Source organism: Gavialis gangeticus, unplaced genomic scaffold, assembly GCF_001723915.1.
Source record: "Gavialis gangeticus isolate Ggan-Ray unplaced genomic scaffold, GavGan_comp1, whole genome shotgun sequence".
NCBI lineage: Eukaryota > Metazoa > Chordata > Crocodylia > Gavialidae > Gavialis > Gavialis gangeticus.
In genome coordinates, this window is record NW_017729008.1 from 32647767 (window position 1) to 32660632 (window position 12866).

Consider the following 12866-nt stretch of genomic DNA (forward strand, 5'->3'; position numbering starts at 1 on the left):
CTTTGACACTGTCTCCCACCCCATACTCATTAAAAAGCTAAGTGACTGTGGTGTCGACACCTACAGTCAGATGGGTCATAAATTGGTTAGGGGGCCGCATCCAGAGAGTGGTGGTGGATGGGTCACATTCGACCTGCAGGGATGCGCGCAGTGGAGTCCCCCAGGGCTCGGTCCTCGGGCACGCACTGTTCAATTTCTTTATTAGCGACTTGGTCGAGGGGGTGAAAAGTACCCTGTTCAAATTCACTGACGAACCAAGATTTGGAGTGAGGTGGGCATCCTAGAAGGGAGGGACAGGATACAACTGGACCCGGACAGGTTACAGGGGTGGGTGAATGTGAATAGGATGGGATTTAATACTGACAAGTGCAAGGTACTGCATTTGGGCAGAAAGAACCAGCAGCATACCTACAGGCTGGGGAAATCCCTTCTCGGCAGTGCAGAGGCAGAAAAGGATCTTGGAGTCATTATTGATTCCAAGATGAACATGGGCCGCCAGTGTGGGGATGCAGTCACGAAGGCCAACTGCACCTTGTCATGCATCCACAGATGCATCTCGAGCAGGTCCAAGGAGGTGATCCTTCCCCTCTATGCGACACTGGTCAGGCCGCAGCTGGAGTACTGCGTTCAGTTCTGAGCGCCGCACTTCAGGAGGGATGTGGACAGCGTGGAGAGGGTCCAGAGGAGGGCCACTCGTATGATCAAGGGACAGAAGGGTAGGTCCTATGAGGAAAGGTTGCGGGACCTGAACCTGTTCAGCCTCCACAAGAGAAGGCTGAGGGGGGATCTAGTGGCCGTCTATAAACTTACCAGGGGAGACCAGAGGGGAATGGGCGAGACCCTGTTCCCCCGAGCACCTCCCGGAGTAACAAGGAATAACGGCCACAAGTTGATTGAGAGTAGGTTCAGGCTGGACATTAGGAGGCACTACTTCACAGTCAGGATCTGGAACCGGCTTCCAAGGGAAGTGGTGCTGCCTCCTACCTTAGGGGCTTTAAAAAGAGGCTTGACAATTACCTAGCTGGGGCCAAATGGGCCCAGTATTCATTCCTGCCACGGCAGGGGGACAGACTTGATGATCTGCTAAGGTCCCTTCCAACCCTACATCTATGAACCTATGGTCCTAACTCCAATTTAGTAAAGCCCCTTTGCACCTCTAATTATTTAAACAGAATTTTCTTTAAAAAAAACAAACTCAAGGCTTTATTAATGGATACATCTAAAAAGCAGGTGTGAAGCTCCTTATTAAGTAGAACAGGACAATTTCTAACTAACATACCGATACATGTTTCTATACATAATAGTATACATCTACACAAACAGAGAGGATAAATATATAAAAGCCCTCTAGGATGAGCTAACAGAGCCATTAGATCACCCCAGCCAGTTAAAAAGAGCACTATTCAGCCAAAATCAGATTTATATTTAGTCTTAAAAGCATGGAACAAAAGAGGCAGTAGGAATTTGCTGAGTAGCTGAATGAGCTCCATTAAATATAATTTAAAAAAAACCCAACGTATGTCCTCCTAAATGCTTTCAGATGAGTATGTGGAAAGATGAACTAAGTAGTAATGTAGTAGTAAGAAAGACTCTGTCAAGGTTGATTGGCTCTAAATTTAATCCTTTCCCTCCATCTATCCATCTAAAGGGTCTTACATAACTCTTTATCGGCAATTAAAATAGAAAATCCAATACTTTTAAAACAAAAACATAATTGCCAACCATTCAGATTTCTTTGGCATTCTGAGAGTAAATAAAGCAATTTGTGCATACAATTATGTTCTGACTGAAGGTTCCCAAATGTTTATTCCAACTACTGAGACAGTTAAAAATATATTGACTCCTTTCTTGAATACTGAGTGTTCACTGAAGACAGAAGGGAGAACAGCTTCCAGGCAGTCTATAAATGGTGCTGTTGATATTAATAATCTGAACTAAAGATGTATAGGTTGGTAGCTGAATGCCAGCCAGGGCTGTATAAGTTTATCCCAGAAAAGGGGACAACAGACTTTGACCCCAATGGTACAGGAACTAGTCATTTTTTTTTCAGAACACATCAGTACCCCTAATAGGGAGATTACTCATGCTGGTTGGGCATCACTAACATGCCAGTCTAACTGACTGGATCTTAGACTGTCATGGGAAGCAAGTGGATTAAAAACCACTTGGATTCTTTGGTGAATCCTGCATGTGGTTTTGGTAGTTGCATTGATTATGTAAAACCTGGGGAAAGTATCTTTGCTGAGATGTGTTCTCTGTGCTAAACCACAAACAGTTGAGCTGTTGTGAGTCATGGTTAGCTCTGAATAGCAGAGGACTGGATAACTCCGTGGAATGATGCCAGCTAACAACTGCTGAGTTTCTTCCCTAAGCAATGTCCTTGTCTCACGGGAGTAAATGGCAAAATTTTCCCTTACTTCAGTAGGATTAAGATTATGGTTTTGTGGAGGAGCCAGTCATTCGTTTCAAAGGCAGCTGTACACATAATAGATTTCTGGACCAGCCTCTATTTTAGGGACTCATCTGATGCAAACTTTATGTCTTTGAAATCAGAGTAAATAAGGTACTAGAAGATGAACTGAATGGAAGGATCTTGCACTGCCTGAAGGAAATGGGCTCATGACTAGTATGGCACATACCTTGTATTTTATTAAAAAGAAATGGCTCTAGAAGGCTTTTGTTTAAATCCTTACTGGACAGTCTTAATGCTCTAAGAACCTATAGGGTCTGTAGATACAACTGGCCTTTCCAGGATGAATATGAACCTTTGTACCTTGGATACAGACTCTCTGCTAATAATAACTGGTGAAGTTTTTCATTTAGTTCAAGGGGCAAAGGATGGGACAGAACAATCTGAGCTGTCTTCTTGCAGGTTCTGTCGAGTCCCATGTAACCACGAGTCTGTCACATTGATTGTTTCATAACGCCAGCAGAGCCGAGCCCTTTAGCAACGGCCAGCGCAAGTGTCAGTTCTGAAAGGCTCGTGCGATTTGATTCCTTTAACTTTCGTGTGTCCTTAGAAACTTTGTCATATTGGTTCTGGTGCATTTAATTGAGAAATTTACAAGTAATTTCAACAGTACCTATAGCTTTGACAGAAAAGGCATTGGTATGGGGAATCATACCACAAACTCTACTTAGAAATGGGATTAATTTCCCATGAACTCATTTGTAAGCTCTATCCACCGTATGTGACCAGACAGGCTTGCGTTTCTGAATAAAGGCCTCTATACCTTCCTGCCCATCCTTTAGGGCCAGATTGTCCACCATGACCTGGGAGGTCATTCTGTAGGCAGCTTCAAGGTCCTGTGCCATCTGTTTGTAAAAGGTGGCTTTCCCCAAGGCCACAACAGACCTGCTGGTTTCACATATCTTGCGTGCAATTTTCATGGTCTCCTCTTCCAGCTTGTCTTCAGGTACCACCCGGCTGAGAAGGCCATGCAGCAGTGCTTCTTGGGCAGAAATAGGCTCACCAGTGAACAGCATCTCCAGAGCAACCTGGACAAAAAGAGATCACATAAGGCTACTCAGTTACCTTACTGATTTAGTCTGTAAGGCAAGTAATGCTCCTCTAGTATAGCTCACTGCCTTGGGGCATAGAAGCCCCATGTTGTTCCTTATAAGGTCATTAGCAAAAATCTCCAGGGTGCTTGTGGAAGCAGGGTTGGGTACAAAAACAACAGTTTTTAAAAACAAGCCACTGATTTCAGGTGTCCAAATTGAGACCCCTGGGCCTGATTTTTCTGAAGTCCTGAAACCTAGCAATTCCCACAGGAGTCCATACGTAATGTGGGTGCTTGGCTTTTTTTTTGAAGAGGAGGCACAACTTGATGTTGTAACTTGGGCACAAAAATGGCCAAATCTCTGGATAGGTTTTGAAATACCGACTCCTGATCTCTCACTTCAGACCACTGGTACATCTATTCCCAGATCGCCATGTCTGCTGTGACCTAGACCTGCGGTTCCAAATGCATGGGGAAAAACCCCCCGTAAGGTATGTGACTGATTTTGTGGTGCTGCCCCAAACTATGACGGCTGATGGCTCTGATTACCATCTTTTCTTCAGCAGCTACCAGTACAAACATCTCAGCCATGTTTCATTTGATGAGAGGTAAATTGTAAGTCCTAAGAGTTGCAAGGATGGCTCTGGCCACTCTGAGGGCCCTGCTACATGTTCAAAGGAAAGCTGGATAAAAACCAGCTATAGAGTTGTTACACATTTTCAAGCACTAACATTATAGCTGGTTGCTTCTCTTTCAGCTGGAGAATCATTTTTATTGTGTGATAATTACTTTGCACATGTGGCTGGTCTAAATTTATTGCATGATTAACCAGCTAATTGTGTAATACATGTAATAACACAGGGGTATTGGTTGGCATATTGCAAAATACAACGGATGCAAATGGAACTGTAAAACTAGAACTACTAGATGGGTGGTCCAGGGGCATGCGTAATATCAAACTAGAGACACACTTTTAGAAAGGTGTCTGGATAGTGGCATCAAAGACAGGAAATTTGGGTTCAGGCCCTTCTGCAACTGGATCTGCATTGGAGTGCCTTGGCCTGGTGTAACAGAGGCCAAGGAAAAGTCAGCAGGGCCACGTTAGGGCCAGCACCTTTGTAGTCCAGAGGAGTGGAGGATTACCTGCTGCAAGGAAAGACCGTGCCAAGACAGTCAGAGTGGACATCTCTGCTACCAAGGGAAGCACTCAGCTGGACAGGAGGGAGCAACTGTCTTGCCATAGGTGGGAGCAGTCTGGGATATAAATGGTCTTCAGGTCAGAGGAGGGAGGCTGGCCCCAGTGACAAAGGGGGATGGAGCATTTCAAGGAGACAAGGGAGGAACATAAGTCTGGCCAGAAGAGCTGCTGCAAAGAGGAGCAATCTGTTGGCGGAGTGAGGGAACGAATACGCAGTAAGTACTAAGGACTTGTTTTTGGTCCCTTGGGAGGACCCTGGGGAGGGCTGCATATGGAGAGCGGACCCTGAAGGAGCCCTGAGGGACTGAATGCACCCAAGAAGACTGAGGACTATTTGTGTTGGCCCAGAAAGGGCTTGAGGCAGTGGGAGTACCCTGAGGACCAAGGCCTGTTTATCAGAGCCTGATACGGGTCTGCTTTTTTTTGTTTTCTCTGCTCATTTCGGTAGTAACACTCAGTGGATGGGGGAAGCACAGAGGCTGCAGAACAGAGTACCCAGCACCCTGCAGTTTTCCTTGTTTTGCTGTTTTCTGCTTTTCTATGTCTTTTGTTGGTTTTGGAGCAGGAGGCAGGCAAAGACCACTTTTTGGGCAGCAGGCCTGGGGCAAGGTCAGAGCTCAGAAAGGCCAGGCCCCTAACTAAATTAAGTCAGGCCAGAGCCCAACAGGGGCTGAACCCCCATCCAGATGGAAAGGGAGAAGGGCAGATTCCTGCACTGCCCAGTCAGGCCCGTGGCTGGGGGAAGCCAAACACCTATGGCCTAGACTTTGGTTACCTAAAGGCAGCCTCCTGAAATAACATCTCAATTATAACACCAAGATGTGGCAGGCAGGAGAGAAAGGAGCCAGATAAGGGAGCCAGAGCAGGCAGCCAGGTGCAGCCCACCTGCTCTTGGAGGTGTAGCCTACTACACAGGGAAAGAAAGGTCTTTCAGGGGCTCGAGGCCTAGCCCAGATCCAGTTGGAGGATGAGGATGTCTTGCACCGAGCCTTGCAGAATGCACTGTATTACTGATGCAGTGAGGGATGCCTGTAGGCATAATCAGTAGGAAACATAGTTGGGCAGCAGGAGAAGGTTCTATAGATCTATCTAACTAGATCTGAACCTCAGCAGACAGTGCTGGCAATGAAATGTCACTGCTTGGCAGGGATTGATACTTTAGCAGGACCAGCATCTGGTGTTTGCAGGGGCCTTCTATCGGGGAGGAAGCCTCATTGCATAAGAAAAGACATTTGCTGCTAGGGAAGATGTAACACTGTGGCGGCTTGGTGCTGCTGTGAATTCCCATGGCTTGCGATCAGGGGCTGAGGACTGCTTTCCTGGATGATAGGTCATTTTTACGATTCTTGACCAGACTCCCCTTGTCCAAAGAGGCTTTTCTTTGACAAGCTGAATTCAGCAGTGGAAGGTTTTGAACTACACAGCACTAGGGAAGGCAGTTCATTCAATCCCAGCTGTGGCACCTAAGCCAGGGGCCCACAAGCTGTAAAGAACAGTCCTTCCCGGAACCGTGCCTACCTTTCTTGGAAGAGACCTCCCCACAGCCACAGCTGGGCTAGAGCAGAACAGGCCAATGTTCACTCCAGGAGTGGCAAATCTGGATTTCTCACTTGCCACTGCTATGTCGCAGCTTGCCACCAGCTGGCAGCCTGCTGCTGTGGCCAAGCCATTCACCTGGGCTATCACAGGCACTGGCAGTTTTTGGAGCAGAGTCATGACCTACATGTGAAAGAAAAAGTGGTTGTCTGGTCACTGAGGTTTAGATGCTTTGTGCCCCCATTTTCTGTATTCACAGTCACACAGATAAGATCTGTTGTATTCACCAGTTATGACTTGTCCCATGCTAGCTGCCTGCAGCTCCAGCCACGATCAGGATTCTTCTGGGCCGGGAGCTGGATCAATATCCAATAAAGGCCTGTCTCAAAGTTTAATACAGGGCTGAGCATCACAAGATTTCTAGGGGTAGCTGCCTGCTGGCTCACCTTGGGCAAGCTGCTCAACTTTATGCCTCTGATGGGTAGAGAATGCTGCTGAACTGGTAAGTGTCATCACTGCCTTGATGTCCTCGTATTGAGACTTTGTGACAGGGTGATACACTCTGGTTCCTTCAATCTCTCCTTTAATCAAGGGAATCATTTCTGTCTAATCCAGTGACTCTCATCCAGGCTGCCACGGCACCTCGGAAGCTGTGAGATCATTTTAAGAGTGCTCCGAGGTGCTGCGCAATATTGGCACTGCTAGATGTGCAAACTCCTACACAGGATTCGCAAGAAACTCAAATATTTCAAATGGAAATCCAGAGTCCCAGAAACATTTTGATCTAGCATGGTACTTCTGAGCTCTCTGCCACTGAAAAATTGCTCTCTTATTTTTCCATAGTCAACAAAAGAGTGAGAGCTGAGAGGAGTGCCCTGACCCTAGTGAGCAAAGCCTTGAGTCTGAAAAGGTTGAGAACTACTGCTCTAATCATATTTTATGCTCTTTAGGTAACATCTCACAAAACAACGTTGTGTTAGCTCTGCACCTGCCTCAGTGCTCGTGTCCCTGTTTAACATCTAATGTTCAGCACATCCAAAGAAATGGAACCAGAAAAGGAACCAGCTAGTACATACACAGGTATGTTCTTTGTGGTTTATAAAATAAAACTACCCTTTTTAAGAAAACAAAACTATAAAAACCCTACTTTGCTGTATTTTGTTTTTAAAACTCCTCAAGGGGTAAGGTTTCTTTTCCCAGCTGTCTCAAACTTTTGGTAAGATAACACCTAGTTCTTATGTAGCACTTTTCATCAGAAGTACTTTACAAGGGAGGTCATTATCATTATATCTGTCTTGTGGCTGAGGAAAGTGAGGCATGGCTAGGTGAAGTGACTTGTCCAAGTTTGCTGAGAAGGCCAGAGGCAGAAGCTGGAAAACCAGACCTCCTGAATCCCGGTTTAGTGCTTTCTTCAGCAGGCCACACTATCCTGATCAAGTCACTTCTCTGTTTCTGGTGCATAAAATCAAGCTAACGTATTTACCATTCATATCCCTAGCTAGGGGTGATACGAGTTCTGATGTACAGGCTCTTCAGTATGCTCAGATAAAAGGGGCTACAGATGTTCAAGATAATATCATTGTCATCCTCAAAGTCATATTTACTTTGGTCCCTTGCCTTTCATTTCTGCCTGAACCTTTTGAAGCCTGCGGCATCACTTGTTGTTTCCACCTAGGGCTAAATCACTTAATTTGTTTTACTTTAACTCCCCATTCCTGTGGATGATTCAGGCACATGCTTAACTTTTATGCACCCTGAGTTGCCTACTAATCCTCCCTGCCGATTTGTTTACTAAATGAAAGCCTAACTTCCTATATCAAGAGCCTCAAAGAATGAAAGAGCTGAGCCATTCTTCCAATCTGCCTGCTGATTACAGCTGGAGCCACTAGTAAGTGAAATCCTGCACTGGTTGGACACGTGGGACAGCTTAATTTCCTTCAGTGCTGAAAAACAACTTATGACTCTTGATTCCACTTCATGTGGCAGAAAGAAGAAGATTTTTTATTTCTTTAGCTGGATCTGCCCTGTTCTGTGAACCGGTGTCTGTTAGATCAGTTGCCTGCTGACAGCATGGCAGGACACTGGTCAAAGACAGTTAGGCACATGCTGAATGAATGAGTGATGACTCTCTTCAATGGAAAAGAGCAAAAGGCTCCCTTAAATTCACCCCCCACTACAAATTTAGCAGTAAAATAAAAAGAACAGGCAAACTCTGTATAGGTATATACTGGGAAATCCTGTATGTATATGTGATATCCTCATATGAAAAATGATATCCAGCATGATATCCTCATATGACAGATTCCTTTAAAAAAAGTGCCCACACACACACGAATGAAGTAAGCCAGAGGACTCCCATGTACGATAGGTATGTAGCATCTCCCCTGGACACACACATCTCTGACCAACTAGCCACATAAACATGGCAGGTCGTGGCAGAGCCTGAAACGGGTGAAATCTTGGCTTAATGCAATGGGAGTTTTACCTTAGTTTTCAATGAGGATATTGTCTCAGTCTCCCTGACTTCCAGTCCTATGCTTTAGCAACAAGAATAACCACCCCCTTACAGCCAGTCCGCATCTCCAGTATGCCCAGAGTGCTATAGTCACATACTCTAGCTCAGCGGTCAGCAACCTTTTAAGGCTGTGGACTGGTCTGACCCAGTTTGAGTCAGAGGCAGATGGACAGTGAGCAGATAGAAGGATCCAGCCTCTGCCACTTTTCCCTGCTTCCAGCCTGGGGGAAAATGTCTGCCACTGCTGCTTTTCCCTGCACCTGCTGATTGTCCCTGCACATGGGGAAAGCTATTGCTGCTCAAGTGCCCACCCTGCCACCAAGGCTCCATGTCCATGGGATAGATCAAAAGGCTGTATGGGCCATAGACTACCAATCCATACTATAGCTGGTTCCTACTGGTTCAGGTTACCCATCTAAGCACTGGGGCCTAGCCAAACCAATCCCAACTGATGCAAGGTAGGTTCACTGTATTATCCCCATTTTACAAACATGGAGCAGTGCCTTGTGCTCAAGGTGCAAGAACCAGGCATGGAGGGCACAAAAATTCACTGCCAACAGTGCAAGGTATGGAAGCACAATGCTCATACACTTTAGGACACTGGCCTGTTATAGGCTCCAGCCTTGTCCTGGGCAGGCCTGACCCAACACTTGGGGAAAATGCAGAGGAATATAACTCCAGGATCCATCAGTAAACTATGGACAGAATCAAAGTAATCACCATCATCTCACTACCATCTCCCTATGCCTGCAGTTTCATTGCTCTGTTAAACTCATCATGTGAACAGGGTGTTCAGTGACGTGCCAATACCTCTTTGGTGACATTACCACAGACTAGGCAGCCTGACTCACCTCAGCGCAGGTCTCAAATACTTCAGCATGGTGCTTTGAGTCTTGTTTGCTCAACAGTTCCTTAAGATCATGGCCAGATGAAAACACAGGTCCTTCTGCTGTGAAGGATTAAAAGAAATGAAGAAAAACATTTGATACAGTGTCAGCTGGAAGGATTTTAGCATCCACGGCTGGTAACAATTTAAAATGTACCAAGTCCTAAATGCACAAGAACAGATGACAGTTAATGGAGGGGAAATTTTGCGAGAAACTTTATGACACCTTGGTTCTCGGTGTTTTCAGATCAATTTAGCTGACTATCTAGAAGGATGTACAGTATCTAAACACGCAAACACCACTGATTTAACAGCATTTTAGGGAAGCATCGGTGGACAAAGTCCTTGAACTTTCACTTTTGGGACTTTCATTTTCAGTAGCCTGTGACATGCAACCAGGGATCTTTCATCGTTTCCAACTGTCATCACAAATGGCAATGAGCAGATGCCAAACATCACTGTCACCATGGTCATGATTTAAAATGTACATTTCAAAGTTTCACAAGGATTTTTATAAACTTAGATTGAGGCACAAACTTGACAACTGGATCTCTTAAGCTGCTGCTCAAATGCACCCGTGGGTTGAAATGTGGCAATTTCAATGCTACAGTATAGTTCAAGATGCAAGGTGTCTGTGTCACATTGGTGCCCATCACAACCGGTCACACGTTGACTGCGTATGCAGGGCTCCCTAGCAGTTTCCACACTTGGGTCTCCTAGGAGATACCCAGATGGGAGTTCATGCTCTCTGTTGTACATTGTCTGCAGCTGGGAGAAAAGGCAGTGAACCATATATGCAGCTCCTGAGTCAGGTGTGCTAGGATCAGGGAGGCAAATGAAAGAATTGGCTCCCCATATAAATGCCCCATGTTGGCTTGTCTGTGGGCGGTAAGTATTTGGTCTCTGTGTTTGGCAAAGTTTCCTACTCTAGTCAATTGGAAATGATGGGGATTTAAAGGACTCTGCCTAACTTCTCAGAAAATGCTACAAAATTGTTCATTGAAATGTAAACTGCAGGGTGAATAACTATTGTACAGACCTTGTATGTGCCCACGGCTCTGCACTCATGGTTAATGTTTCATTTATGCCAAATAAACAGTGAGATGCTGCTGCCAAGTTGTTCAGGAGAGCAATGGAAAAGGTTCTCTCCTCCCTGTGGGAACCAGGAGGGTTGTTCTGAGTGACTCTTCCTGCAGCTCTAAAGCTCTCACCTGTGTGTCAAAAACCATCCACACCATTTCCCGGCCCTCTCAGTGCCTAGTAGAAATCCACACCCAATGATGGGCACCTGGCCAGTGCTGAGGCCATGCAGTACTGAGATGATGATAAAAAGAATTACTAGAATGCGTTTGGGGGTAGTTTCAGCTCCACAGGGCTGTACATGCTTTCTCCAGGGATACTGTCCAGCATGTCCTGCTCACCTGCTATATTGACATATGTGCCAAATCCAGAAACAGGCTGGTGAGGCTGTCCCAGGGTTGTTCCCAAGAGCTCCTCTCTTGGACACTGGAGGCCTCAAGTACTGCTGCACCCAGGATGTCTTCAGCAATGCATTTCACAGAGGAAGGATCTGAATCCAGATCTCCCCTAACAACTTGAACATAGGCTCTGAGGGGACCTCCTCCTCAGAGTACTGTGAAGGGCCTGGTTTAGTATGTGGGGCTAGAAAATGCAATCTGCATTAGGTCCCATAGGCAATATGGGTGAGCGTCTCAGACTTAGGCACCCTGCTCAGCAGCATCAGGACTTCAGTGGTTGCGCACATGTTGAACGGCAGGAATTTAGGTCTACGTGGGACTTTGCTGATAAAACACTTGTGTGCCTAGGGGTTTAGACACCTACAGGGTTAGGGGAACAGGAAGTTTTAGGGCTTCAGTTTTGGATTTAGGTACCCTAAGTAGCAGTTGGGCCTGTACCCTTGTGTGATTCATACAAGTATTTAGCCACTTAAAAGGTATTCAGGTGGGATTTTCAGAAGTGTTTAGGTATCTAACACACAGTGGGTTTCCCAAAGTTTCTTAAAACCTGGCCACATGCAACTTATCCAATACCATGCCAGTCATGAAGGGGCTAGGAACAGACCTGACCTCCAGATTCCTGCCTGGCCTGTAAATCTTTGCTTGACACAAAGCACTTTCTGAAGCCTTAAACTCACTGTGTTCAGCAAAGCACTTAAGAACGACCTCAGTGGCTTGGCTGGAGAGAGATGGTCTTAAAAAGATGCTTAAAAAGAAGCATATGTTTTGTTGCAGTGGGCCTCTAGTCACTACGGATTACATCTTCGCTGTTTATTATCAACGTGAGCACTCAGTGCTGCAACACTGAAGGACCCAGCACTTAGATAGCTGTGTAAACACAGCAACTCATCCCGCTTCTTATTTTTTCCCTGGTGATCAAGGAACTACCTGAAATGATGATGACTCTGAGATCCGTGCTATCGGCTTCGCGCAGGATGTCGTCCCGGAGAGACCTGAGCGTAGTGAGTGAGAGCGTGTTTCTCTTCTTGGGGTTGTTTAGGATAATGTTTCTGTAAAGATCATTGGATTAAGAGAGGGTCAGCGCAGTGACAACCTCTGCCCGGGCACTGGCAATGTACTATTTACTTGTGTTGGTATTATTCCTTGTATACTGTATTTCCTGATACTGGAATTATTCCAGCGTACTATTTCCTTGCATTGGTATTATTTCAACCTACTATTTCCTTGCATTGGTATTATTCCTTGTATATTATATTTTCTTGTATGGGTATTATTCTAACACACTGTCTCCTTGCGCTGGCAGATGCAGAAACAACCGCCCCCTCCCCAGACAGCTCCTGCCTCACGGGCCTAGACTCGCATCCGGCCGGCCCCGCTCCCTGCCAAGGGCACGGCCAGGGCAGCGGTTGGGTTGCCAACTGCGTCTGCATCTCTTCCAGGAGGTTTCATCTCATGACATGCGATGCACATTAGGACTGCATGTAAAAACCCCACACCAAAACCACCCCCTGGGACTACTCTAAAAAACGACCTTTAACAGTATTTCCGTGCCCCAGCCTTCATCTCCTGGGTGACTCTCAGCAGCCGCCTGGAGACGGGCTCTCATTCCCGGCGGGGGGGCGCATCGCGACCCTGGCTCGCGCGGTGCCATGCGGGCCCCCGAGAGGAAACCGGGGACAAGGAGCAGAGGCCCGGCCTGTGCGGCTCGCTCGAGCCCGGCGCGGCTCCGCGCACGGCGAGAGCTCACCGG

The 12866-nt window shown here is 46.4% G+C and overlaps 1 protein-coding gene across 1 annotated transcript; it reads right to left on the reverse strand.

Annotated features, from left to right (window-relative positions):
- Window positions 1-1182: 1182 nt before the first annotated feature.
- ECHDC3 (enoyl-CoA hydratase domain containing 3) lies at window positions 1183-12182 on the reverse strand (the record flags this gene model as incomplete). The annotated part of the gene is made up of 4 exons (XM_019509337.1): window positions 1183-3498; window positions 6220-6420; window positions 9604-9701; window positions 12044-12182. Coding segments are annotated over 4 exons (771 nt in total), but the record flags the coding sequence as incomplete, so codon positions are not given.
- Between the last annotated feature and the right edge of the window lie 684 nt (window positions 12183-12866).